This window comes from Haemaphysalis longicornis, unplaced genomic scaffold, assembly GCF_048455015.1.
Source record: "Haemaphysalis longicornis isolate Haplotype H1 unplaced genomic scaffold, Haemaphysalis longicornis Haplotype H1 scaffold_3, whole genome shotgun sequence".
NCBI classification, from domain to species: domain Eukaryota; kingdom Metazoa; phylum Arthropoda; class Arachnida; order Ixodida; family Ixodidae; genus Haemaphysalis; species Haemaphysalis longicornis.
In genome coordinates, this window is record NW_027526335.1 from 2,420,531 (window position 1) to 2,448,304 (window position 27,774).

The window sequence follows — 27,774 nt, forward strand, 5'->3', positions numbered from 1 at the left end:
TTGGCTTGTTGTGCTGTTGTAAAATGTTGAGGTGTTGCTGTGCTTCGAAGCGCGATCGCGAGCCTCGGGGATGGAACGGTCGACACGAAAGTTGCGGGCTGTGCTGCGGCGCCGCGACCTGTTCAGGCAGCGTCCAATAGATGCAGGACTACATGGTTGCCATAGAACACGACTATAACACTTGATGTATGCAAAGTGAAATTTAATGCCAAAGTCTAGGTGGCTAAACATTAACGCTACTCAAATGACCATAGGGTGAACCTGCGCCCCGGGGACTGAAACGGGTAGGCTGGTTGGGCTATGCGGCCGTTAGCTCGAAGCTGCTCAAATGTTGCCGTGACTACAGTCGTTCGTACAACACAGCCTGGGATTACAAAAATAATAATTTTAGCATTAACTCTTTCGTTACGGCGGAAAAACGGCCGATTTTAGGTGCTTCCACAAAAACGTTTTTTTTCTCTTGAGCTACTGGACACACGTAGCCTTGCTATGCATGAAATTGTAGCTTATAGATTGCTCTTCCAAACACAAAGCAGCAGTTTTATTAAAGGTACAATTACTTACAGTTTATTCTTCAAGTAATCAGAAAAAATCCCCCAAGAAAAGTATACGAAAAACACAAATCGGCACTTTTACCAAGACTAAAAATTATTTCAGGTATTTTAAGATATACAAATTGTTCCTACGTTCCTTGGCTATGATTCAATATATAAATCAACAGTGTACACCAAGTTTTGGATTTTTGAGGGCCCGTCAACCTAGCGCAACTGATGGCTGTGCCACGCTGCGAGGGCACTCAAGGGTGAGTGAGTCTCTGTAAAATGTGCATCCAAGTACCGTACTTACCCGATTCTAACGCACACTTTTATTCCGGAAAAATAGGTCGAGAAATTGCATGCGCGTTAGAATCGGATACGAAACCGAAACAGCGGAAATTTCCTCCCACCCATCACCATCACCATGTCAAGATAGCGCTAATGCTTTTAGCAACGATTTTTCGGACGCAGGAAGCATAGGCGCCTAGGCTTTTCTATCGGCGTTCACACAAATCGTCAAATCGTTCCACTTGCGCGCTTGATAACAGCAATGGCAGCAGCGGCTCTCACACGTTCAAAACGAGCGGTCGGCTGAAGCGTGCGCCTCTGGAGAAGCTCGCGGGATGGGCGTGTGAGGCGTGGGCCACGATCCCATCGACCATGGTTGAATGTTAGTTCAGAAGTGTGGCATCGCGAATGTGCTTGACGGCACCGAGGATGAGATGTTGTGGTCAGCAGAAAGCGACGAGGAGTGAGATGAGTGAGAATATGTACTTCGGGAAATAAATCACCCGTTTCTCTCGCATTCGTTTTTCTTGCTCACACAGTTCCGTGCGCGTTACAATCAGAGGTGCAAGTTTTTTCGGTTTTTTGACAGAAAAATCGGGTGCGCGTTAGAATCGGGTAATTACAGTATACTAGCTCTTTTGTGTTCTCGCACAAAATCCTTATCAGTTCGGTGGTAAAAAACAAGAAAAAAGAAATCGAGCGCTCTCGACAAGCGTCGCACCTGAACGCTGCACCGCTAATCTGACACGAGCACCAGGTTATCTTGAAGGTGATAGCGCGATATGGCGCGATGCATTTGGCAAAATATCCTGGCTGTACGTTGTCGAGACCCTAAACACCAAATCAAAACCGCAGTCGTCAGATAAAAAGCGCGTTTTGTTTATAAATACAGCGCGGAGTTACAACGCAATTACCTGCCAGTGCTTGTTGAAGTGCGAGGCACCTGAACCGGAGCTTCGTCGTCCTAACTAAAATCTGAAGATCCCACATCATTGCTTGACCCCTCACTGCTGCTGGAATCAGAAAAATCGACAGTAGGAGCTGCCGAAGTGCTTGGTACAGCAGTCCGACTGTGCGGAGCGCGGCGCGAACCCGACGCCATTTTTCCTCCTCCTCCCCTCCCCCTTCGGTTCAAATTTCTCTTGCTACGCTGCCACCACACGAGACACATAAACAAACGAAACCGAAATTGAAAGAAAGTTGCCAATGAACACACCAGATGGCGATAGTTGCCTGTGGAGTGCGGGTTTCAGATTTTGCGGGAGATCTAAATCATCGGACGCCGGCTTCCGATTGCCTATGGCGCCGTCGTGAAAGAGTTAAAACAGAAAAAAAAAAAACGCCACGATTGCGGAGCCCTTAAATTTGATAAGAGTTTTAGCAGTCCGTCTGTTCCGTCGTGTACGTAGTTACCGTGCTCACCGGGACTCGTCTGGGCACTTGGGCATTCGTAGCCGTAGGGGGATTAGTTGCCCACGCCTCCTCGCCCTTCCACGCGCGCAGGCGCAGTCCGGTCAACCCGGTAACAAAGTAACCAACAGAACTGACGGACTGCTAAAACTCTCTAATGTTAACGGCAGTTTCGTTGTCAGTGTTGCGTGCAGGCGCAACACAATATCACCAGTTAGGAAAAAGGTAGTGCAGTTAGTAGAAAAAGGTAGTGCAGTTAGTACTTTGTGATACTCTTAAAAACTCTTCCAGGTAAGGCTGTTTGAGTGTTCTGTGTATTCAAAACTGATTGAAATGTGCACTTGACCCTGCAAATTGCTGAAATAATGATATTTTAAGCTCACAAGACGATGTATTAAATATCCCTAACTGCTCCAAATCAAGATTCTTCTGCTCCAAAATCGAAATTTTGCTGCTCCGAAAACTGCTCCCAAATCTGTTTGGGCTGTCTCACATCTGTGCACAGTTAAAGGAGTATTTCATTTCCTTGTTTTAACAACCAACTCAGTATGAGGTATGGAGCGTGTATTAAATGTTAGCACGTTCGCGCACCGACGGCAGCAAGCCATGCTTGGAAATTTGCACTATCGCGCGCATGATCGAAAGCATTTGCTGATTGCAGCAACCCACTTAGCGTATACGTAGGAGGCATATCAGCCGTTCCTAAGCTGTTTCATGGGAACGCAGGCTTGTTGACGGATGTTGAGTGCTGCAATGTGTCGAACCAACCACGCTTTCAAGATGGCGTGCCAACAATTAATGAGTACAGTTATATCTATCGGGCACTGAATAAGACTTTTTTTTACTTAACTGGTGATTATTCAGTGCCATGATTTCCGATGGTTGCATCCGATCCACCTTCCTTCACCGAGACAATATTTTGATACCCTACACGCCCTATCGGCATCACTTTGAATTTTAGCTCAATCATTGACTAGCCATGACTATATCATGATGATAAGGAGGACGCATTTCTTTATTCCGTGCGATTCCCCTCATTGAGACCTTTAACTTGATACCCAGAAAGCCTTATTGGCGTCACTCTAAATATTCACTCAATCTATGACTCACCACGACTATCTCATAACTATAACCAGAAACGATTTTTATATTTGTCCCACGTGATTCCCCTCAACGTTACACTTAATTTGATATCCCAGACACCCTAGCAGGATCATTTGGAATTTTAAATCATATCTGACTATGACTGTAAGAAGGACGCATTATTTATATGCCCCATGTGATTCCCCTGATTAAAACCTTCAATTTGATAACCTATTTGCTTTAGCGGCCTCACCTCTAATTTCAACCCAATCTATGACTCACCATGACTATCTCATGATTAGAACCACGAGGCCTTTTTTTATTTGTCCCACGTGATTCCCCTCATCAAGATCGGAAATTTGATACCCTACACGCCCGAGCGGAGTCACTTCGAATTTTAACCCAATATAAGACTCGCCATGACTACCTCATAACTATAGCGAGGAAGCATTCTTGTATTTTTCCTACGTGATCCCCTCATCGAGACCATTAATTTGATACCCAACGCATCCTCGTGGCATCAATTTGAATGCTAACCCAAACAGTGACTAACCATGACTACCTCATGATATAGCCATACTGCATTTTTGTCCCATGTGATTTCCCTCATCGCAACCTTCAATTTGATGCCCTGCACACCCTAGTGGCATCATTTTGAATTTTAACCCAATTTATGACCTATTAAGACTATGTCATATGATAATATTCAGGAAGCATTTCTGCATTTGTCCGACGTGATTCCACTCATCGAAACCTTTAATTTCATACACCACACGCCCTAGCGCTATGCATTTGACTTTTAACCCAATCTATGACTAGCCATGACTAGGTCATAATATAACCATAATGCATTTTTCTCCCACGTGATTCCCTTCATCTAGACCTTGAATATGATTCCCCACACGCCCTCATGGCATCATTTTGAATTTTAACCCAATCTATGACTTATTTTGACTGTCTGGTGACTCTACACAGAAAGCATTATTTTAATGTCCCTCGCGTGATTCCATTAATTGGAACCTTTAACTTAATACCTTACACACCTTTGCGACATCTGTTTGAATTTTTACACAATCTATCTCATAATGCGGTCATTATTCTATCTGAATGGGCGTCGCCCAGTCAGTTCAGTTGACAACTCATTTGAAACAGTGGAGGGGACAGCCGCCGCCCCTTTCGCTCGGTGCTCGCCTCTTCCTTTTTGACCCTAGCAAATCAAACCGTTAACAGAAGCAGGCGAACAACCAGTGAGAAAGCGCCGTCGTGTGCTTTCCCAGCACCCTCTCCCACCTTCTTAGAGGATCCATCAAGAGGAGAAGGTGCGATAACCCTTTTTATGACCGTACCAGTAGATTATTATTCACACGCCCAGCCGCTAAATCAGACACCCCCCTCCACCCCCCCACCAACCGATCATGCGCATCGCGAATGCTGCCGTACCAGCACGTAACCTGAATTGCGGGTCAAAAGCGACACATGAAACTTAACAGCCACCCATAGTTGCCTCTTCGGCTACTCATATGTACTCGGAACTCAAACTGTACTCAGAACTCAAAATGTACTCAGTACTCAAAATGTACTCAAAACTCAAAATGTACTCAAACTCAAAATGTACTCAGTACTCAAAATGTACTAAAAAAAAACTCAAAATGTATTCAAACTCAAAATGTACTCTGTACTCAAAAAGTACTCAAACTCTCAAAATATAGACCGTTCCATCGGGCGAGGGGGAAACGTACTCTCAAACTCAGCGGCCGTGGCGTGCGGACCGCCTTTCCCCCTCTCTGGAGTGTGCGCGCCGATCACGGCAGGCCTGGCGCGGCTGCTCCTTTGCCTTGACTACGCTTTGTAGGCATCGCGCGTGTGGGTTTACCACTAATTTACGCATTATTTTAATGAAATGTTGCTAATAAATGAGCCAGACAAGCAGCTTGTGAGTTGTGCACTTAAAGGAGCCATGAAGAGAAAATGCAAGTTGGTTTCATTCGAAAGATTTCGTGTTTTATAGTGCCCCCAGCGCTTGTCCGGATACAAACGATGCTTTATTCACTGAGAAATTAAACAATTTAGGTTAAAATTTTGATTTTCCCGCTAAATCGTTTGTTTTCGGTGTCTGCAATGACATCACAGGAACCGACCGCTCTGCAACCTACCTAGAATACCTTCATTCTCCGCCGTACAGGGTAGAGACACGTATACGCTGGCGCCGCCATTTTGTGTCGCTCGCTCACCGCCGAAGCAAGTCATTGTGTCAAAACCGCGCTAAAATTATCGCCGCAATGCGGTTGACTGAAGAAGTTTGAATCATATTGTCTGTTTCGCGTTGCTAGGTCTCGTGGGAAACGAAAAGAACAAAGCGTTGAGAACGTTGGCCCAATTGCGGCGGCACGGGACCGTTCAAAGGTTGTCTCCACCCTGTACAGCGGTGTTGGTTTGTTCCCACGTTCTTTACGTTCCGTAACCTAGATGGCGCCACCATACCGTGGAAAGCGTTTGGTTTGTTTTTGCCCGTATTTAAACCTGGCTTGTTTTTGTTCTGGGAGAAAATATTCGTTCCCTGAAACAGTGCTCGCTCGACAAATGTGGTCACGTAAGACACCGTTGCTTGCGTCAATCGGCCAGTGTCGTCTGAGACAACCCCAAGCCCCGTAGTGCCGTGCAGCTAAACCAAGCATGCTGTGCGCAGTATGAACAGCAGTACGCATAAGTACTTCTATGTTTACATGTGCTTTCGTAACTTCCACTGTTTGTCCCATCATTCTTATTGTTTTGTAAAGAATGTGCCCTAAATTTAAGCGCAAATCGCTCGTTCGTCTAGTTTGTAAGCTCTACCTAATTTGCGTCTGCTTCTGCCAGCCTCCGCCAATCGCAGAGCTTAGCCCATGTGACATCACAGGTTCTGTTGCGGGAAATGAGCTGGTGGGTCGCATGGTCATTCTCTTTTTTCCTAATTATGTAGCTTATTTGAGCGAAGTTTACGTTAAAAGTGGTGTCAGTATGATTCTAACGAGGCAATCTTTTGAATGAACTAAACTTGTGTTTTCTCTTCATGGCTCCTTTAATAGCACACAAGATTTTTGGCAATTTTGTTCTTCTGAGCTCTTTGTGTACACTCATACCTTGGAGTAGTGGCAGAAAATTCTTCTACCTTCTTTCCAAACTAAACTGGGTAACTGAAACTTGCCTGTGCCGCAGATGGTATTAGTTCCATCTTCACTGCTGCTGCAGTCACATTGCAGCACACCCGGCTCCAAGTATTACGTGGGCTGGCGTTGGCGATTTTCACAGTGACTACTAGTACCTCCCTAGGTTGTCCCTTTCCCCAGCCAATCTGAGCGAAAGGGGGAGGGGACTACTGAAGGGGATTCCACCTCCATTCTTCCCCCATCTACGACTCAAGCAAAATAAAGTTGTTCACTCGCTCACTTCAGCCAAGAGTTCAGTCTATTACCCAAATATGATGTCTCTTTTCTGGCAACACCAAACCTAAATAAAAGCAACGCAAAAGCTTGTCTGGTTGCCCAACGGCGGACGCTTAATAATGAGTTGCTCAACGGCGGACTCTCTCCAGGAGCTGTGCTGTTCATTTTAATTATGTTGTACTTTAGTACTGCAGAGCAGCTAGAAATTCTAGAGAGAGGAAGTTTTGTTTATAGTTGGCAACAGTGGTCGGCTGAGGGTGAGGTGTTGATATGTCGATAATATTTATTACAAACTAAGTCCACCCAAAACAACCTGTATTAAACCCTGCAGGGATATGAAGCCAGAAGTATGTTACACTGACGCCGACACGCGCTTCTGCTTGTTGTCCACGGGCGCCAAGCGTATCACGGTTACATCGTTTTAACAAACACCACTTTTTGCAGTAAAGCGATCAAAATACCGTAAGCGATCCCGGACACAGACGCACAAACAAAAAAATTGTGACGAAGTATTGCAAACATATGTTCAACACGGCATCGTTTACCCACCGCAGACCACGCTATCTCGAGGCGAATTTCAGCTCCACCGCGGCCCAAAAAGCCGCCAATTTAGGCCAGATCGCCTAAACTGGTCCTATGCAACAACTTTCCAATTTAAAGTATATTACGGAAAAGAGCGTACAACGCGCTACAACTAAAAATTCACCGAGCCGCCACTGGCGCCCATGCGCCGTGGAGCAAACGCCCAAGCCAGCGAATCGGCCAGCTACGAGAGGGCGCTGCGCATTCAAGATGGCGGCGCCCTCGTTGGAATGGTCTATACTCAAAACTCAAAATGTACTCAGAACTCACTCGGACTCAGGTGTACTCAAACTCAGTCGGGCTCAAACTCACTCAAGCTCAAACTCGCCATGCTACACTAGCCTCGCGCTCACTCAAACTCGCGTGCGAGTTTGAGTCCAAATGAGTCTGAGTGAGTGGACTCTTGAGTGAGTCCACCGACCTCTGCATGTTATATTTGGCAGATACAGCCACCCACAAATATGCTTTTTGCAACTCAACAAAAAGTCATGCCCGTGCCTTTTTGCATCTTAAGAGAAAGCTTCTTCCAGCACATTCTCTGAAGCTGCAGCCTGCTTTCACACCCGTGTGCACCCTTAAATGGCTTTTCTGTGCACAAGAAAGCGCCACATGTGCTGTGCTGGCCTTCAGGAAAATGCAAATGCTATATCGAAAACACAAAAAATTGTTGCAGAATTAAGTTGAGAGAGTACGGAAAAACACACTCAAAAGCAAGGAAAGCTTGCAGGGGTTGCATCAACATTTGAAGCAAGGTCACAACACACTCACCGCTGCACAAAACACCTGAATCCCCTTTGTAGCCTACTGCTTTTAAGGTTGATACAAAAGCTCAATTCTTGTCGCCAATGAAACATTTTTAAAGCGAAGGTTTCAGCCACTCACTGATGTCAGTAGTCCATCAAAAACTCTGCCGGAAAGCCAACTTTGTTTGACAACGATGATGATTGTGGTTGAAGTGAAGAAAAATGAAAGCGCTTCGCATGGCCGGAATCGAACCTGGGTTTCTCGCACTATGAAGCAGACGTTAGCTGATTGTGGCATTCCGGCACGGTCGGAGCAGCTTGGAGTGCATTGGCAAACACAATTAGGCAGAAAACGCGCCCCTCCGTTCAACCACGATGACGGTGGAGCTAGAGAATGCTGCCGTGGAAAGCACTAGAGAATGCGATCTCAGTGCCATAAACCGTCCCGATGAGTAACAGGTGCTCGCTTCTGGGCTGCTTCGTTTGGTGTTGGACTCGATTGTGGGAAGCTTCACATTCCCCCGTCTCGACCGAGGGATCTAATTCACTGTTCCCAGAAGCAACGACAGAAGTGCAGGCCCCCCCACCTGTGGTGCGGTCCTTCTGGATGCAGTAGCAGTGGTCGTAGAACTCGGAGAAGGTCTGGGCGAGCTCGAAGAGGTAGTCGCAGATGGGGTGCAGGTACAGCTCCTCCAGCATGGTGGCCAGCACCTCGGGGAAGCGCAGCAGGGCCTTGGCCAGCTTGCGCTCCTTGGGGTGCTCCACGGGCACCACTGCCCCTTCCTGGAGCAGCGCGCCGGGGGACAGGCCCACGGTGCGCGCTATCGACCTGCACGCGCGGGCAGCGGGGGGCTTTCAACAAGAGCCGCAGTTTTCTCTTGAAGCCAAGCTTCACTGTCCCCACTGGTGCCGTTGCACACCCTGACAACGATGATGAATGGACGTGAAAACAAAAAACACTTCCCGTGGCCGGAATCAAACCTGGGTCCCTCACACCATGAAGCTGGCATCCATCCAAATGGTCGAAGCGAGCGCCAAGCAGCAGGCACCAATCCACGACGTACACCCCAACCCCAAACATTAGGCCTGCGGAATGCACACTCGAGAGTTGCTGTGGGTACTCTAGAAAAGTGGTGCGCACCTGCAGAGTAGCACATGCTCGCTGTGTGCGACTGGCCCACCAAAGAATCCCTCCCGAGAAGGCTTTGCATTCAACCATCGTCGTCGTTAGACGTTGGAGTGCGTGATTTTTGCACTGGTGCTTGCGTGCATGGCTTTCCATTTGATGCCAGGCAAAAGCAAGTCCACTCTGCAACGCAACCCGTGTACCTCACAGCTGGCCAGTACAAGAAACAGCACTGCACCTTTATTTTGGATTTATGAGGACAAGGCAAGTAAGGCAAGGACCTGCATTCGAAAAATAAGTCAACACTTCCCATGTGAGCACAACATGCAAGTACAATCTTGCCCATTTTGTGAACAAAAAAACTCCCACCTCCCCTCGCGGGAACCCCTGTGTAGATGCGACGCATAGGCGGAGCGGCGAAGGGATCGCGTTTTATAGCGCGCATAACGTTGAGGGGACTGCGTAAGCCGGTCCCAGTCGATGACTGTCACGTGAACGGATGGTGGGGTGGTCTTTACCAGCTCGGAGCAATGGACACAGGGATGCCGTTGACGTGTTTAACAACATACATTTAATGCCCACACAAGAAAGCCCTCAGGCAAAGCACTCAATATTTAAACTACACACAAACAATAAACACTCACACCTCTACTAACAATCCCGACATACAGTCAACTCTCAACGCAAAAGACTCTACAATAAAGTTCTACGCAATTCGTCCAAATCAACTGTTTCTGTCACCCTCTAGGTGATCTCATTAAACCACAACTTCCTAGTTGTGTCCTTGACAACTGCGTCCCTACTGGACTGGCCTACCCCGCTGTCGTCGGCGCTGACGAGTCGCACCCGTTGCGTGGCCTCGACTCGGTGGTAGCCGCCGTCTCGCTTCGTCAGTGCCGGCGTTCGATGCACGCGGTCACTCGTTGGACGGCGTGGGCTCCGCGCGTCTTGACTTCTTTCCTCTGCGGCTACCCCCTGGTGGCCGCCCTCGCTGGAGGTCCTTGATGCCGGCGTTCGATGCGCGCGGTCATCCCTTCGGCGGCGCGCTTCCTTGGTGGCTACCCCCTGGTAGCCGCTGCCGCTGGAGGTCTCAGGTAGGCTCGGCACGAATGTCGCCTTTCGGGGCCGTCGAGACGAACGTCGACGGAGCGTGGACGCTGGCCGCTGGTGCCCGACCAATGCCGCTGGGGCCACGAAGACACAGGTTCGTGGTGCACCTAGGATGACGGTGCCGATGCAAAGTCGGCCCGCTCCCGCCCAGGCTCGAATGGCGTGGTCGATGGCCTGGCCGCGTCCCCCTGGCTCGTTCCGTGAAGCTCACGTGCTCCGGCCGCCTCCTGGTTTCTTCGGTTTCTTGCCCCCCCCCCTTTTTGTGCGCCCCGCTTTTATACCTTCTGGGCTCTCCCGTGGCGCACTCCCATTGGCTCTTCGCCTCCTCCCTGTCCTTATATGGCCATCTCGCCACTTGTCACCTGCGTGGCCTTCCCTGATTGGCCGACCAGTGTGCTGCCACCTTTTCCCAGGATTCCTTGGTGCGTCGGCGCTGGCGCTTGCTGATTGGCGCGCTCCTGGCGCGGACTTCAAATGGCCGTTCCTTTGTTCCTTTCTTTCCATTCTTTCGGAGGTTTTGATGCGTCCCCCTCTCAGGGGGTACCCTGACACATGACAACGACGTTGGCGTATTTGTAAAGCGGCGTGGACTCAAGGTGTTTGAGACAAGCGAGGATGTTGCTTCGCCGGAGAAAGGCACACCGGTTATATGCCCAGCGCGCCCGAAGGAGAGGAAACCGCGGAAGAGAGAGTACTGCACATGCGCCGGCCCCAGCGCGTCTGCCGCGGCTATGACGCAACGTGCCGCGGCTATGACGCAACACAATCCAACACAATCCACTTTAATCCAATCCAAGCCAATCCAATCCAATGCCCCTCATGAGAGAGTGTTCGCTATCGGAGAGGAGAGGGGGTAAGCGGCGGAGAGCGCAGCTGGCGCGGCGAGGAGAGTGGGGGAGGGGTGGACAACGCTGACGACAACGCCGGAGGGACAAGGCGAGTGAATCAGATGCTCTGCATCTAATAGCTCTTTTTGTGAGGATGAAGCAGTGTGCTTGAGCTACTCACTACCAGCCTGGCCATTTTCTGCCGCAATTATTTCGCACGGTAGCCTTGCCTTGGTGCTAAGCAGAGGAAATGCAGCAGTGTATGTAAATTACGTTAAAGGAGCACTGAAACCAATTTTCGCCATTAATATTATTGCACAGCTCGCTTCCTTTACTCAACAGAATACCCTGGCTGAAATATGAGCGGCCTGCAACGCGAAGAACGTACTTTAATTGGATCTCATTTATCTAGCCGACGGAACAGCATGCGGAGCGGCACTCAGCAAATGGACATCAGCATGACATCATCCCGTGGTAGCCAAAAGAAGTGATGCGGCCAGCACTCATCAAAAACTTGTGACGTCACTTCACGCGGGCGGGCGCCGGCGCATTCACAAACCGGTGCACATAGCCAGAGCAACAGGCATAGGCGCTGCCCAGAAAGGCACTGCTGGCAAAAATAAAGTTCCACACGTGAGAAAGCAAGTGATAATGTAGCCCGGAATCGCAATAGAAGTCATCGTCAGGACTTTTATTTAAAGCGGTCATCTAATTTCCGCCGCAATGGTAGTAGGCCTAGCACCTTCAGCTTTGGCAGCGATGCGGTTGAAACAACGTCATATGCGCCTTTCGGGATGAAAGCGCGGCAATTTGAAACAAACGATTGTCAGGACGTTCAATGTAAATAATTATCGCGCGCTTAAGTATTTAAAGTGCTCTTTCGCGTTTGCCAGACCATTAAGCATCGATAAACGCAATAAAAGTGGAACATAAAATTTTCGTGTCAGTACTCCTTTAAGTGTGGAAAAGTGGCGCGGGGAAACCCGAGCGGGGGCACTTTACATTTCACATAAGCCACAATCCTGAACACAATCTGAGTTTCAATAAAGGCTGGCAGACTGGCCGTGACCTGAACTGAAACCCGCTATGCCAAGGTTGCAGCGCAAGAAATGCACGGACACAAGAAAAACTCCTTCAACTTGCATTAGGCAAGGCTGCCAAAGAAAACTACACAAATGGAAATTACAATGCAAACAAAAGGTTGCAGGCGTATTTGTGGAAGCCACGTACCTGATCCTGGTGAGTGCATACAGAAGGTACGCAGCTGTGTTGCCCCTGTCGTCGAGCATCTGTGAAGAGAAAAAAGTTCACGACCGTGCGCCTCCAAGACCACTCGGCAGTGGCTGGCCCCCTCGGGGGGGACACACTCACCCTGTCAAACGAGAAGACGTACTCGTGGAGGCGATTGTGCGACAGGTCCGCATACTTGATGCACCCATAGGCAACTGCCTCCTGAGCACGCTTCAGTTCTTCCGCTGTCAGGGCCTGCAAGGAAATTTCAACACGCTGGTTCACAAGGAGTGCACGGGGCACTTTCTGTAACATCAAACATTACACTCCTCGGGGTTCGGGATTCTTACTGTTGCTCACTTGCTTCCTCTTTAACACGCCAAGTAATTGGGAGGGGGGTTTCTGAACTTGCACAGTATTTCTCTCCCATCTAGCTTCATCACCTAGCTTCGTACTTTGTGCATAGCAAACAGTGGTACTCGCACACAATTTCCCATCATTCAAAGGTAACAGAATAGGCAGTCTCGTTGTCGTATAACCCACGCCGATACGTGCAGTGTACTATTTGTGTCTTGAGCACCCACGTTACACCGATGCCTGTAAATTAAAGGCCCTTTGATGTCCTGTGCACAAGTGTCTTCACGTAGGCAAGGTCGAGCGATGACCCGCCGCGGTGGCTCAGTGGCTAAGGCGTTGCGCTGCTGAGCATGAGGTCGCGGGTTCGATTCCCGGCCGCGGCGGCCGCTTTTCTGATGGAGGCGAAAAGCAAAAAAAACGCCCGTGTGTACGAGATTTCGGCGCACGATAAAGATCCCCAGGTGGTCAAAATTAATCCGGAGCCCTCCACTACGGCGCGCCTCATCGCCTGCGTTGCGTCGGCGCGTTAAACCCCACAATCAATCAATCAAGGTTGAGCGATGCAGCCCGAAGCTGCGCGCATGCACGCGGTCTGCACAAAAAGGGGCCCATAGCTGACGCCCGGTGGGTGCCACCCTCAGTTGGGCTCACCTTGTCGCGCTCCTTTTCGTGCAGCTTCTGCAGTGAGCGCTGCAGCCCTTCATCCAGGAGGTCTGCTAGCTTCACCGTGTCGCCTGACCGGGTCTTGAACTTCTTCCTGCACATCGAGTGCCACGCAGACCACGTGAAGAAGTCGCACAGTGGCAGAACATCACACAAGTGCCACCTCAATTACCGAGAAGGGAGGAGAACTGCTCAAGGTTTCACCAGCGAGGCTGTATACATCGGGCAGCAATAAGGATACCAACGCAACCAACTTCTACTTCTGGCAATCAGTACAGTGCATTGAAGTTTCTGTTTAACTGGCCATCAAAGTGAAAGTGCAAGGCTTGGCACCTGCCATCACCTTTGCTGATCCCATTCTCATCCTCGTGAGCAATGGCAGAGGTCGAGCTCACCCGCACCCGTTAAGCACATTCGCTTCCATGGGCACCTTTCAGAAAATCCAGGTGGAGCTTATGGACTGACCCAGCTACATTCGGTGTCAACAATAACACTTGTGATGCCAAGATGGTGAACTTAACGGCAACCTACAAAGGCAGCAAAATGCATATGCAAGTGGTACACAGAGGCACCCTCTCACAGCCATTAGCGAGCACAATGTCCTGATGAGGGCACCGTATTTTCTCACCACTAAAGGGACACTGAAGTGAATTTCTCAAGCTCCCGTCTTTGCTTGCACTGCGTAGACTGGCTCAAATTAACACACTCTTCAATGTTTATCCGGTTGACAAGTCGGTAATTGTTTCATAAAGCTCGAAAGAAGAAAAACTACCATGCGTGGTCTGCGGCGGTCGCACCAACTAAGTGCTGTGACGATGGGAGGAGGTGCACCGTGATTGGACGATGCCCACGATTAGCATTCAAACAAATTTCGGTTTCGGTTCTGTAAAACAACATGCTTGACATCCGACTGCATCGTTGGATGGGCATTCTCGATATCTCAGTAATCGTAGCACCACGTTTCTGCCATGTTGTCGGCTGTAAATTGCATAAGATCAGCCTTCCAGGACAGCTTGTAATCATAGGAATCACTAGCCGAGGCCTACACAGTGGATAAACGCCCTCCGCGTCCCCGAAGACGCTCAAATGCCATGCGCTTTTCTCCCATATTTGGAGCTTGCCTCACTCCTGCCTGTATCGTAAAAAGCGTGTTCGCACCAGGCCAAGGGTCTGATGATTCTGCCCTGTGCCCACTGACCGCAAGTAGTCGGTGCTTATGGCAACAGCACGCCAACGAGAACTCGCTAGCACGTCAGGGAGCAGTGAACGTTACGGCCCAAAAATGCTGAACTCAGTATAGAAAATATCGGCCGAAAACAGAAAAAATCAGCTTACAAAAAAAAAAAAAAGAAAAAAGAAAGAAAGTATCCTCAGGGATTCGAACTTGCGACTTGCAAAAAATATCATACCTAGCGCTCGAGACCACTCGGCCATGGGCCAGCGCTGTCAACGAGGGAAATATAAGGTATATAATGTATAACAAGTTTACACTTTTATTTAGTTTCAGTGTTTTAAGCAGCTTAGGTGACTATTTGTTGTATAGCGCTCGTGCAGTAAGCGTCCCCCGAATGTCCACAATATCTCACGTCTAGCAATTGCATTTCTTAGACGGAAAAGTGTTCGTAGGTGCATAGTCATGCTGCCGATTGCTGTGCTTGTTCACCCAGCACAAAAAAGTGCTTCCTGCTCCCTAATTTTACGCTGCACGATAAAAGTATCAGTTGATTTTATTTCCTTAGTACCTATATTGACTTCGCTGACTTCTCCTGCCATCAAATGGCCTTAGATTTTCCTACTAGCATACCAGTCAGTGAAGCGTCGAATGTGCGCTTGTGCAGCGCTTGTGTGCAGCACCTGGAGTGGGAGCTTGATCCAGTGTACAAACTAACAAACTAAAGAAACGCACATTTTTCCATTCACAAACGTGTCGTGGCTTAGTTTAAACTGATTGAACGAATTGCGACAACCCGTCGGCGGCCGGCGGACTAAACGCTGGGCTGACTGACTCTGCTGGAAGGTCGGTGAGCCGTGCAGTAGCTCAGTCAAGCCAAGTCATCTCCTCCTGACGTCACAAGAAAACGCCACAGAAAATGGGCGAGGATGCAGAGAGGAGGACAGCATTTTCAAATTTATTTTTCTACTAAATAAATTCGTGTAATCGCACTCAGAGTGTGGTCGAAACATGGCCTGTGGACTTCGAATTACAATTTGCACTAGTAATCCCGCAATGTTTACAAATCCCTTCAGTGTCCCTTTAAGCAGCCTTTTTTCTTCACAACACAGAGGCCTGAAAGGCAAAGACCAAAAGGTGTTCAAATTTGAAGCATATTGACAACAAAGTGGTTACTTTTAACTCTACATCGTTGTCACAAAACTTGGTGCCTCAATCAGAATGCTTAGATTTGAGGAGAAAAAAACGCTAACCCTCTTGATTTTAGACACAAACAAATAAACATGCTACTTGCTTGCTTGCTCGCACATCAATGTTTTACTCTTGCAATTGAAAAGCACAACTAAAAATTCCAAAGGAGTACTAGTAGTAGCACCTTGATTTTATGGTGCAAGGGCATGTGGTCAAAGAGCATGTCCCACAGGTTACATCAATTTCTATTAATTAGGCCCCCCCCCAGTAAGCACGGTGTTTCCAAGCAGGCATGTCCGTGGGAACCCAAATCCCTACTGAAAACCATGGCCGCACTGCTTTTTTGCACTCTAGAACAGCAAAGAAAATCTCTTCAGTACATAAAATATCTCAACACAGCAAAACTTGTTATGTGGGGACTTCACTTTTCTTCCCATAGCCAACACGTCCAATGGCACCCCACAGGAAAGCACCGACTGCGGAGAAAAGAATTTTCTCCACTTCGCCAACTTTTCCCCATACCTCACAGTTTTTTTAAAAACCCCGTATGGAAAGACAGTAAAAACCCTGCACGCAAAGATACATTACATGAACCCACTTTATTTTTTTTTTTTTCAGAAAATTTGCATGAATTTGGGGGAGGGTACATTTTGCGGGAAAAAGTTGCAACAGATTTTTTAAAAATTGAAATTTCATACAATAAAGATGCTAAGACAAGCGCTATCAAAGCCTCACCTTTCTAGTAAAAACATGTAGGCAATTATGCAATGAAATTCACTTTTTATTCGCAACACGCTAGTGGCCCCCGACTCGCCATGGAGCTGTCCTCCTCACTGAAGTTGCTTGCCATTTCGCATTTGTCGTTGGCCCACGGCGCATCATCTTCCGTGGCGTCAAGGCACTCCGAAACTTCATTTCCCACACTGGGAAACTTCCCTACTTTGGGCCCACCAAACACACGGCGATCCCTGTTGATCGCCCAAACCTCTTGTTTTCGCCAGCAGTGTTCACGCAGTGGGTCAACACTGAAGTGCCGCCCAGCCACGCGGTTTCCATGCGCATCAATGTATGCTCCAGCACCCTCAGTTTAAAACCGCCTGTGTAGGCCATGTACTGGCCCACCGTACACCGCACCCCAGGAGCACAAAAAAAAAAGGTCGGAACGCAGCTCAACAATACCATGGAGCGTAATGGCAAAGTCGCAGAACAGCAAAGAGCAGGGAAGAAGTGCGGAGCACACTTCGTGCTTTGCTTGCACGACACAGCATTTCAAGGTTCGTTTTGTGGTCAGCAGGTGGCGCTGTGCAAGCGGGCAATTTTTAAATTGTGAGCCCCGGCATTCATCCTCACGTCTCCGGCTACTGTAGAGATTTCTTTTTGTTACAGTGCGTTTTTAGCGTTTATGTGCATACTGTGGCGTGATATCACGTTACTGCGATCGTCTACGGCATCAGCAACCTCCCCAAGATAAAAACATATTCTCGCTGCCTTTTTTATTCAAGGTGGCAAGAAAGTAAATTTTCAAACAGAAAAGTGAGGAGGGGGTTCATTACGCGAGTGAATACGGTAGTTTGGTTGCCAGTGAAACCCAGAGAGGTTCCACTCAGAGAGACAGTGCTTACTTGTCCTCTCCCAGCACAACGCCGAAGCAGCAGTGGTCCAGTCGCACCTTAGACCTATCCACGTAGCCAGCCCTTTCTCCACAAGCAAAGACGGTGTTGAAGTGCTGGTTCTGCAATGACCCAATGCACAGTCAAACCACCAATGCCGAAAATATTTCTGTGGGTGGCATGTCACACGGTGGCTTTTTTTTTTTTCAACACAAAAGTGTTTTATTCCGGGATTCACGAAAATTTCGCTGACATATCCGTCACGGAAATGACGCCAGTACACCTTTGCCGAAACGACCCGCCAGCAGGACATCGCTCGCCAAGTACACCCACAAGACAGCCGCTGACCCGCAAATCAAGTCATGTTCAGCTGCAGGTTTGGCTGCACATTACCAATTCCTATGACAGAGGAATCAAGCACAGTTTTTTCTACAAAAAAGGACACTGAAAAATTTTGCCACGAACAAGCTTGAAGAAAATGTGCCATAAAATGGCCCCTGGGGCCCATGATGCAGCAGCCCACAGCCACAATGCACCGCACACACAGCTGCTTGACCCGTTGGCTCACCTGGCCGGCGTCCACGACATAGACGACCCAGTCGGCCTTCTCCGCCTGCACCCGATGCCTGAGCGCGGCCAGGTCCGAAGTGTCGTACGTGTAGCCGCCGTCGCTCTTCACAATCGTCAGGGGCACCGACATGCCTTCCGCAAACATCACCTTCCGGCCCTCGTCTTCCTCCAGGAAACCTGCGCCAAAACAACCGAGCAGAAATGCAGGGGCCACTGCAGCCTGCCGAGAATGTCTTGCTCACTTGAAAAGCAGGCCCATGGCACACAATTTCATCAGTAAGGAAGTTGCAATAAAATCGACAATCAGGCTGGTTCTAGTGTTCCATTGTTCTGCGCTGTTTATTGCTTTCATTAACGTACCGACCGGCCCAATCTTCCACTTCGGGCTTGTCGATAGTGGTTCCTGAACATCTTGAGACACAGTGCAATGGCGCTGGGAATACTGCAATACCGTTGTGAATGCCCCGCAAGAAATAGGACTAGGGATAGGACGAAAGCCATAGAGTTTCTCACTAGCTCACCTAGAGTGAAATCTGGCGCTAGTGTCAACGTGATTCAGCGTAGGCGCTCTACGCCTCCACGAGTGCCACCATAGTGTGTAGTTCGGCCGGAAGTTCGGCGTGGCATGGCCGGCAACGACTTTGTGGCTACGCAAATTGAGTTTTTGTTTTAAAAAATTGCTGCCAAAAACGCCACTGTTAACAAATTTTATTTTGTATAAGACACTGTGTTAGAGGTTTTATGTTGGAAAACAAATTTGGGGTTACAAAGGGGAAAAAAAAGCGGAAGTCCTGCCTTTGGCTCACGCCGCCAGATACAGCAGGCCGTCCCGGTTATATTTTTCAATCATTACATCATACTCCAAACTGGGTGAGGTTTTTTTTTATTTTTTGTAGTATTCAGCTGGGGCCGGATTCTCTAGAACGACGGGGTAGCGCCATGCAAGTGCATGTGTTCCGGGGCCACATGTGACATGCTTTAATGGATTCAGGAAGTGTGGAGCGGTTGAAAGTCAAGATTATATGCTTTGTGGGGATTTCCTGCTTATCTCGTCTGATGGTGATACGCCTCACTGCAGTTACACCCTGATCTTTCAGGCCTTCCAACAGATCAGCTTCGGCCTCATTCAACAAATCGGACTCCGAAATCACACCCTGAGAGCTGTTGAGGCTACGATGGGGAGTGACTCTGATGGCCAGATCTGCCATGCAGGTTTGCGACAGGAGGTTAGTGGCTTGTTGCTGCGTCTTGACATTGACTAGGACTTCACCGGTACGGAGCTTCTTAGCATCGAACGATTTTCCGAGGATGCCTTCCAGGAACTTAGTGATCAAGAATACGGACATGGAAGAAACAGGGTTTGTTTTGTCAACTGCCTCGATAACCAAGAATCGAGGATAGTTGTCAGGTTTCGGAATGTGGATTGTTGGCAGAGATGGAAAGGCAACTTCGGTGCAGCCCCTTTTCGGGGGCCGATCACGTTTGGGGGGGGTTTTGAATTATCCATATGGCATAGGAAAAAGCAGGGAGACGGCGGTACTTTCTCCTTTGACCTTACCCTGGTAGTCAAAGAGGTCCCGGAGCTCCCTGTCTGGTAGACAGGCAGGGAGCCCATCGGCCGGAGCTTGACCAAGGCTCTGACGGCCACCGTTTACGGCTTCTACCCTTCACCTTTAAACACCTCGCCACGGTTGGACACAGCTTATGTTTCGGAGCTCGGGGTCCGCGGTGTCGCTGCTCACCGTCACCATGAATACTCAAGGTGCCCCGTGCGGGGAACTGATCATGTTGAAAAGAGGAAAGCGTGTTACCATGATAAAAACAGCATGCACATTTTGTAGCGCAGGACTCCACAGGCAGCAAAATGCTATGCTGGTTTGCAGGTGTCGGACTATCCAACAGGGAGCCTGTCTGCACTCAAAATTTATGCGCACCAGCCACGACCACTGAAACCAACTACACAAGTTTAAGCCCGATATCAAATTAACTAGTCAACTGCCTAAAACCAAGGGTATGGAGTCAGTCGAATTTAAAACTGACAGCAGACAAGGCAACATTGAGCAAACCTGGTCACAGTGTGTTGATAAACCTACACACAATATTCTGTGAGTTTGCACGGGAAAAAGAAAGATAATAATAAAAAAAAAGCCAACGCAATAGAACAGAAGTGGGCAGTCAATTGGCAATTTTATCGGTATAAATGTCCTGATGAGAAGTACCTAACGAGCCAGACATCTCAGAAAACAAGGAATACACACAGTGAAGTCCTTACCTCTCTCTTCGAGGTCCTTTACTACTTCTCCCATCATATCCTGGTAGAAAGACTCCCCTCTTTCAATTAGAGTTGCATCTAAACGTTCATAGATGCTTTGAAACTCTGAAAAATAAAATGCATCCCATCATCAACACTTCCAGCTCTCTCATAAACCAACTACTCACTGCATCCCCAGAGTCTTGTATAATGCCCTGAGTACCGGAGTTTTTATAAACAGGAGAATCCCAGGCGCCTAATGAACATTTCTGTCTACATTAAAAAATGTAAAAGAACAATCTGGTATCAATTAAACCTAACAATCTGAGCATTAACTGCAGAGCAGAAGCGGATTTGACAGATGTTATTCCGGGTCCACCTGAATTTATGATTGCCGAAACTGACAACAGTGCAATAATCCAACTGCATCATGAGCAATCCTTCCAGGCGAACGAAACGTGGACCAAGTGTTGACTGCACCACATGTGGTTTGACTCATGGGCAATTTCACACATCACACCCACACAAAGTTTTAAAAATGCGCATTTCCAGCGTACGTACCTCGCCTCGAGACGTCACAGATGAGTTTCCAAGCGGAGATCATGTCTCGGTCGTGGGACTGCAACTTGACGACACACGCATAGGCACGTTTTTTGAATTCCTCATCCGAGTCAAACCGCACTTTGGATTCCTGCACGCAACAAGCACAAAGCAACCCCTTAATAATCCATGCACGTACTCAAGCCTGCCTTAAAGTGCTTTTGAGCTAATTATGAGCAGCCTAGTATTGCCTAATTTCCCGGTGCCAAACGCCAAAATACAGTGGAGACCATTCATGGTGTACCTAACCGGCGTTGGTGCGGGGCCAGATAACGTCATCCACCGTGGAACTCAATGTCCAGCCGAACACAGACCCGCAGTGCAGAACTACTTACAGCGCGGACATACCTACTAGGGTGTCTTCAGTGAACCACGTAGTACACAAGTGCAGCCTTTCGGGGAACCTGCTCAAGGAACTAAAAAATTCAGCTGTTGACTGCATACACTAAGCCGGAAATTCAATTTCGGTAAGTTATTGCCATTATTATGAAACAGAGCAATATCAACTGACACAGCTGTGGCAAGCTGTACTTAAACATTTCCAGTGGCACTATTTGGTACCAGATAAAGCAATCCTAACATTTATAAGCCTCTATAAGCCAACATCTCTAATTGCTCACATGTATAATAATCCCAGGTCACAATAACTACTGGCAGCAACACAAACATTTTATGAACATAGTGATAAGGCCAAGCCCATGGGGTGCCAAATATTTTAGAGGAAACTAGCCTTCTAAAACAAAATCATCACAATTTCATGTGATATTTTCATTTATGATACACAAGTAACCAACTAATGTTAGTCTGATCTGCATAATCCTTGCTGCATTTTTAACGCTTATGAAGAATGTTACACTTGTTGGCCCAAATATAAACTATTTTGTACTGTTTGAAAAGATGTTCATACTCCCCAACGTAACATTTCATATCTATACAATTTTTGCAATGACAAAGATAACATTACAGCTGTGCACTTTGGTGCTTATAGAATACAAAGTTATAGCTATACACTGCCGTTTTATATAAGCTGTCCTCGTACAATGCGTATGAACAGCTTGCTGTTTGTGTATCTCGCCAAAATGTGCCCAGAAAAGGGTACACCACCACAACAGGAAATTTTCAATTCCAGCTGTGGGGCAAAAGATGCAGAAAACGCAAAACTTTTCAGGTCCTATCATCTGCTTGAGGAAGGATGCCAAGGTAACGTAACTCAACCCGGACAACCAAAGACTAAAAAAGCACCCAGTATCTTTCTGTGTGTAAACCGCTGCAAGATTGCACAACTAATCAAGCAAGTACTCGATGGTTGTTTAAATTTACACCAGGCCATAATTGGTCACCCAAAACAGTGCTCACCCAACCTGTTCTAAGCTTACCTGCCCTCACTACAACCGTGCCAGTGTAAGTAGTGCCGTATTTATTCGAATATAGGCTGAGGTTTTTTCCCGAAATCCATAGTCTCGAAGTCAACCCCGCCTTATATTTGAAGCTCAGCATGTACTATATTTACTCTATTCTAAGCACCCCCTTTCTTCCATCATCACGGTGCCCAAAGGGAGGGGGGCGCTCGGATTTGAAAAACCTAACTTCCCCGTGCCCGCCACCACTTTTTTCCGCGACCGTACCTCGAGCAAAGAATAACGTTTCATTTGGCGAACATTCCAAAGAAAAACAGGTACAGACAGTGAACCCACCATTTACGTACGATACTCTGCAACACTCACTACCATTCGAGTCCGTTGTGCCGCTTTGGCCGCCGCTTTCAGTATTCCCCAGCACGTCGCCTTCGGTTCCGTTAAGTGGTTTTTAAATGAAAACTTGGCCCCAACGTCAACTAGGGCCCTTGCAATGGCTGCTTAGAAATAGGGGTGCTCAGATTCGCATGCTTTGAGACCTTCTTCCCGAAAGTAGGGCCCCCGAGTGCGCACCTTGTAGAAGGCCTGCAGGTCCCCGATGGGGGGCGAGTGGACGAGGTAGTCGGGGAAGCGGTCCTGCAGGTGGGCAATCAGCATGCCGAACTGGGTGCCCCAGTCCCCGACGTGGTTCAGCCGCAGCACCTCGTGGCCCGCAAACTCCAGCAGCCGGCAGATGGTCTCGCCCAGGATGGTCGACCTGCCATTCCGGGGGGGGGGGGGTGAGCACCCTGGCCACCAAGTGTACGTGGCACATCCTAAAAAATGTACGCTTGCATCTTTTCCACCCCACCAGAACCCCCCCTTTCCTGCATAATGCCACGGAAGTTACTACCCCAATCATTCAAGTGCTTAGGCACAATCTCGAGCAATGGCTTGCCTCCCCGTAAAAGCGACACGATAACCGAGGCATTGGGATTTTGAAAGCACTGTTTGCCTAATGCTTCTCCCCAAGCCACATTACCCGCCTAAACTTCATTTATTCATTCACAATACCCCTAAAGGCCCCCGTGAGAGGCTGTTACGTAGGGAGGGAGCGGGGAGTCTCATAGCACACGTGTTGTATTAGCACAATAAAAGGAAGGGGAGAAAAATAAAACAAAGAAACAGGAGTGTTCAAACTGTAAATGCAAATAAATACACACTGTAAGCTTGAAAAAAGTGATAATGCAATATTCAATACATGATAACAACAAAAATACAGGAATATAATACAAATGTTTCAAATTCAAGCACGACACGACGTACAACCTAACAGCACAACAACAAAAAAGAAAATACAGAGCAAAAACAAGCGAAGAAAACATTTTAATATTCAGCTAGTCACCTTTCGTCATCAACTCATACCCCCATATATATGCGCTGTGGCAAAATAAACGCTCATTAAAAAAAATGCTCAGTGCACAAGACGGAAAATGAAAACCCAAAATGAGAGCAAAATGTTAGGTTAGCTCTTAAATTAGTTCCCGGAATTTCATGTTGTCTTTTTGAGAGGCGATACGAGATGGGAGGTTATTCCATTCAGCTATGGTACGTGGAATGAAAAACAAGCCAAAAGCAGATGAGTGGCAATTTATGCGTTTAACCTTGTAGGAGTGGTCGCAGTGAGTGAAAATGATGGCGATCTCAAATGGCTGATGCATATTCAATTTTAGGACGTATTAGTGTAGTAAAGGCAAGTCTGTGAATTTCAGAAGGAGCATGTTAAATTAAGGTTACACTTAACAAAACTGAAAGAGCGATTAGCGGAAGCCAGGGTGTGTTTAATGTGATAATGCCATGACAGGTCATGGTGTAGGTGGAATTCCCAGATATTTATAAGTGGAGCCGAGGTCAATGGCACTATTATTGAGCACGTAGGAGGTACGAAAGCGGGAGGTGCGATTCGTGAAGGACATGTACAGCCGTGAGCTGAAGTATACGGACCACGGGAGCGGTGGCCAAAACTGATTGCTGCGGCGTCTGGTTGCGCGGTGCCTGCTGTCAAGACCGCGCACAGCACAGGCGTTAAAGTTTTCAGTTAGATTTATTTGCAATTGAAAACAGCATTGGCAGTTCTTACGCACTTCTGTGACGCCAGTGGAAATTGAAGGATTTTACTCAAAGGGGGGATCGGTCAGTCAATGATTGAAGATGAAAAGATTACTAGCTTATGGTCGACAGCATGTGGCAAACAAACGACGGCATAATTAAAAAAGGCCAAGTTTATTTACACGTATTATTTTACAAAGCATTGTGTCGTTCTCAGACAGAGAAAAGGGGGTCCGTGAAGGCACCTCCACGATAACCCCAAAGTCCTTTTTTTTTCCAAACCCTGCCACGGACTAAAAACGTGGATTTGCTGCATGATATGTTAGAATTACGTCTCTGCACTGCCCAGACTTTAAAGCTGGTTTTGCACATCGTTTCAATTATGCAGAAAAGCCACACTCAAAAGGCGGGCATAGAGATATGTGTATGAGCGACTTTGGCTGCAAGGGTTAATTGTATGACATTATGGCACGTATCACCATATTTCATTGCATGGTCCCCCACCACTTTTGCAAGCCCAGAAGAAGTCCTCGACACACTACCGGCCAAGAACCACTGGCATAAAAAATCAGAGGTCTGGCAAATCCCAAGTCCTGCGGGCAGCCCTATTTCCTTCACAATGCCATACACTTAAGTTTATTAACATAAGTCCTGCCTCCCAAAGAGACAGGACAACAGAGAGTGAGGAGGATTAACTGATACTAGTCCACTGATCGGCCACAAAGACAGTAAATTGTTGTGTACACAAATAGCCATTTGACCCAACTCTAGCATACCTGCTAGTTTGACCCAACCTGGTCACTTGGAAATTAGTAAAACCCGCGGAATGTGGGGGGGGGGGGGGGGGGGGGGGGGGGGGGCAGCACACTTAAATTTATTTCAAGTTTAAAAGGATGAACATTCTATGGCAAGTGTTCTCACATTTTCGCAACCATTAGTGAAATTCATCAGTCTTGAAGAGCAATGAACAACACCTTCGCTAGGCAGGAGCAGCAAATTCTGTCATGTACCAAAACACTTGGTACAGTACCGTCGCAGCTTCGCGTCATTGCACTGCGAAGCACCCACCGCAGTCGTACCACAGGTCGTACTGCATCGGTTGTGGCAGTCGTACAAAGAGAGACGCGAACACGAAAGTCCTATCTGGCCCGCGAACAACGCGCTATAAACAGACTGTTCGAGGCGGTAGCGAATGCTGGATATGGATGCGTAGCTTGCCCCGAGAAGCCGAACAAGAGTGCGCATTGCCCCCTCGTGGCGGCGCAAGGTACCACAGTGTCGTTTTAATAGATGTTTCCTGTTTTCGAAAATCAAAATATTTCCCGTAAAATTTCTGGCAAGATTTGTAAAATCGCAAGACGGGTCGAAAACCGTACATTTTACGGAAAATTTGGAAGAGTTGGCAGGTATGCTCTAGCTCTCACTCTTATGCAGAAACTCCAAGGTGTTTATCAAAAACACGCCACCGAAGAAACAACAAGACAACAGATCTCAACCGAGAAACTTGCATCACTCAACAATCAAACCTCGGGTGCTCCGTATAAATCCACAGCCATGCAATGCACGCCTAAAATTAAGCTCCGCGCAGAAGATTCCCTTCTTTGATAACCGGCGCCGGTATTTTAGGAAGACTGGCTGCGCACGCATTACAAAAGAGCCATCACTCAATAGTTCGTCAAAATATCTTTGCAGTAGAGGCTGCAGCAATAGACCCGTGAGGAATCGAAATGGGGCTGCGTAGTTTCAACAACATAATCCCCGCGGGCACGTTTTCGTGTTCACACCGTTTAAACCTCCTGGCCCTTCGAGTGACCTCACAGTTCTCGTGTCTTTACTGGGAGCTTCTATCTACCATGACCCTTATAACACCCTCAAAAACAATTATCGTCACCTCCCTAACACGGGACAAAAATAGTGCCGCTCAGGTGACCACAAAAACGCTGATAAAAATTTCATACACTTTGCCAGCTCACCTCCGCCCGTTTCGGGCATAATACGCAACATCCAGGCTTTCCTAGAAGCGACGGAATGTTCCCACACGTGGGCTCCGCAGCCCCCAATACACATCAGCCCAGCCAGCAGAAAAGCAAATAAACAAAAAAATTTGGCTCCAATCCGCGCGGTCCAGGTGGTTGGAAAGCAAAGCTTTAGGCGACACCCACAGCAATTGTCCATGCAACGTCACTTGAATTCACACACGTGGCTCTACAAAGAGTGAAACCAGAGATTCTGCCAGCCGTTACCTGGAATTCCCAAGGGCAGAGTCCCGAACGTAGCAGCAGCGTCGGCCATGGCCGGGCTAGAGCAGCAGACGCCGCCGCTCTAGCCCGGCCGTGAGTTGGGAGAAAGAAAATGGAGAGGAGCGTCTTTCGAAGGGTGAGACAGCTCAACCTAGCCATGCTGATGTGCTAGCTTGGGGCCACACCACCGTGCAACACAAGCGCAGACACCGAAACCATTCCGCATGTGAGCTTAGTAATTCCCATTTCTACCGATTTAAACTAGTTAGTATAGGATGTTTGAGAATTGCAAGAAAGCTGAGGAAACTTTTATAATCGCTATATATCAGAAACAGTTGCTACTCCCACCTCTTGTAATACCTCTTTAAACGCAACCGAATCGGTATCCACCAATTTTGAAACGGAGTCCCATTCGTGGCAAGCAGTGAACACAGGGCGGCGTTTCTCTAGCGGCCAGATGTCTGTATGTGGTTTGTACATTTTGTTTTCCCGCCCTGCAAACCAATCCTTAATGTATGTTTGCCGTATAACCACTTAATTCGACGGGTACGGGTTACCCTGAGGTGCTGTCGAACAAGTTAATCAAGCCGTGCGAAGGCGGTGCGCAATGTACGCGAAGCATCTCCAGAACAGGGCCAAAACAACCGTCACTAAAGCAGACAACAAAGCCGTACCGCCGCCACCGGCGAGCAGGCACTTCCGCACAGGGAACGCTGGGTAAATTCGCCGCGCCATCTACAGTGTGCTCCGTGAGTGAAACCTTCCACCCTCCCATCCTCCCCTCCGCCGCCGCAGCCTCCACCGCGTTGGGAGTTTGGTGTCCTGCACGCCACGGAAGAACCGTTGGCTGGTAGAGCTAGAAAGCTTTGCTTTAAAAACCAAAGAAGCTGAACAACACTAATAAATGAGCTACTGGCGGTTTTCATGATTTAAGTGAGGCACTCGAATGTAACAGAAGGCTCTTACGACATTCCATTTGTCTCTGCAAAAATAAAAATGTAAAGGTAATGATTTCCCTTACAGCATAAAGATGTAAAAATACTGCAGGTAACTTCTGCTTTAAACAAGAAGTAATAGGCATAGCTTCCTACTTAGATGAAATGCGACATTAGTGACCGGTGTAGTTCCCGTCAACGGCAATGACATCATGAATATGACCTGGCATGGACTCGTAAATGGCTCTAGTCACTGCAGCGCATCTTTAAAATAAAATAATCCGGGCCTTGCTTTCACGAAGCAAACTTACTTTACAGCAAAACTGTTAGAGCTACCTAACCTGGGATATTTCGGGTCTCCATCGTCTGTCAGCAATAACACGCGT

The 27,774-nt window shown here is 47.9% G+C and overlaps 1 protein-coding gene across 2 annotated transcripts in view; it reads right to left on the reverse strand.

Annotated features, from left to right (window-relative positions):
• The window catches only part of Argrs (arginine--tRNA ligase-like protein), a 56,358-nt gene that overhangs the window by 4,461 nt on the left and 24,123 nt on the right, over positions 1–27,774 (reverse strand). For both annotated transcript variants that reach the window (XM_077702116.1, XM_077702117.1), the window contains exons 5-13: positions 22,699–22,882; positions 20,732–20,861; positions 20,192–20,296; positions 17,918–18,096; positions 17,362–17,471; positions 13,366–13,471; positions 12,499–12,612; positions 12,358–12,416; positions 8,652–8,893 (exon numbers count right to left, since the gene is read on the reverse strand). In XM_077702116.1, coding sequence (XP_077558242.1) covers positions 8,652–8,893; positions 12,358–12,416; positions 12,499–12,612; positions 13,366–13,471; positions 17,362–17,471; positions 17,918–18,096; positions 20,192–20,296; positions 20,732–20,861; positions 22,699–22,882 — 1,229 coding nt within the window. The remainder of the gene's footprint in view (positions 1–8,651; positions 8,894–12,357; positions 12,417–12,498; positions 12,613–13,365; positions 13,472–17,361; positions 17,472–17,917; positions 18,097–20,191; positions 20,297–20,731; positions 20,862–22,698; positions 22,883–27,774) is intronic.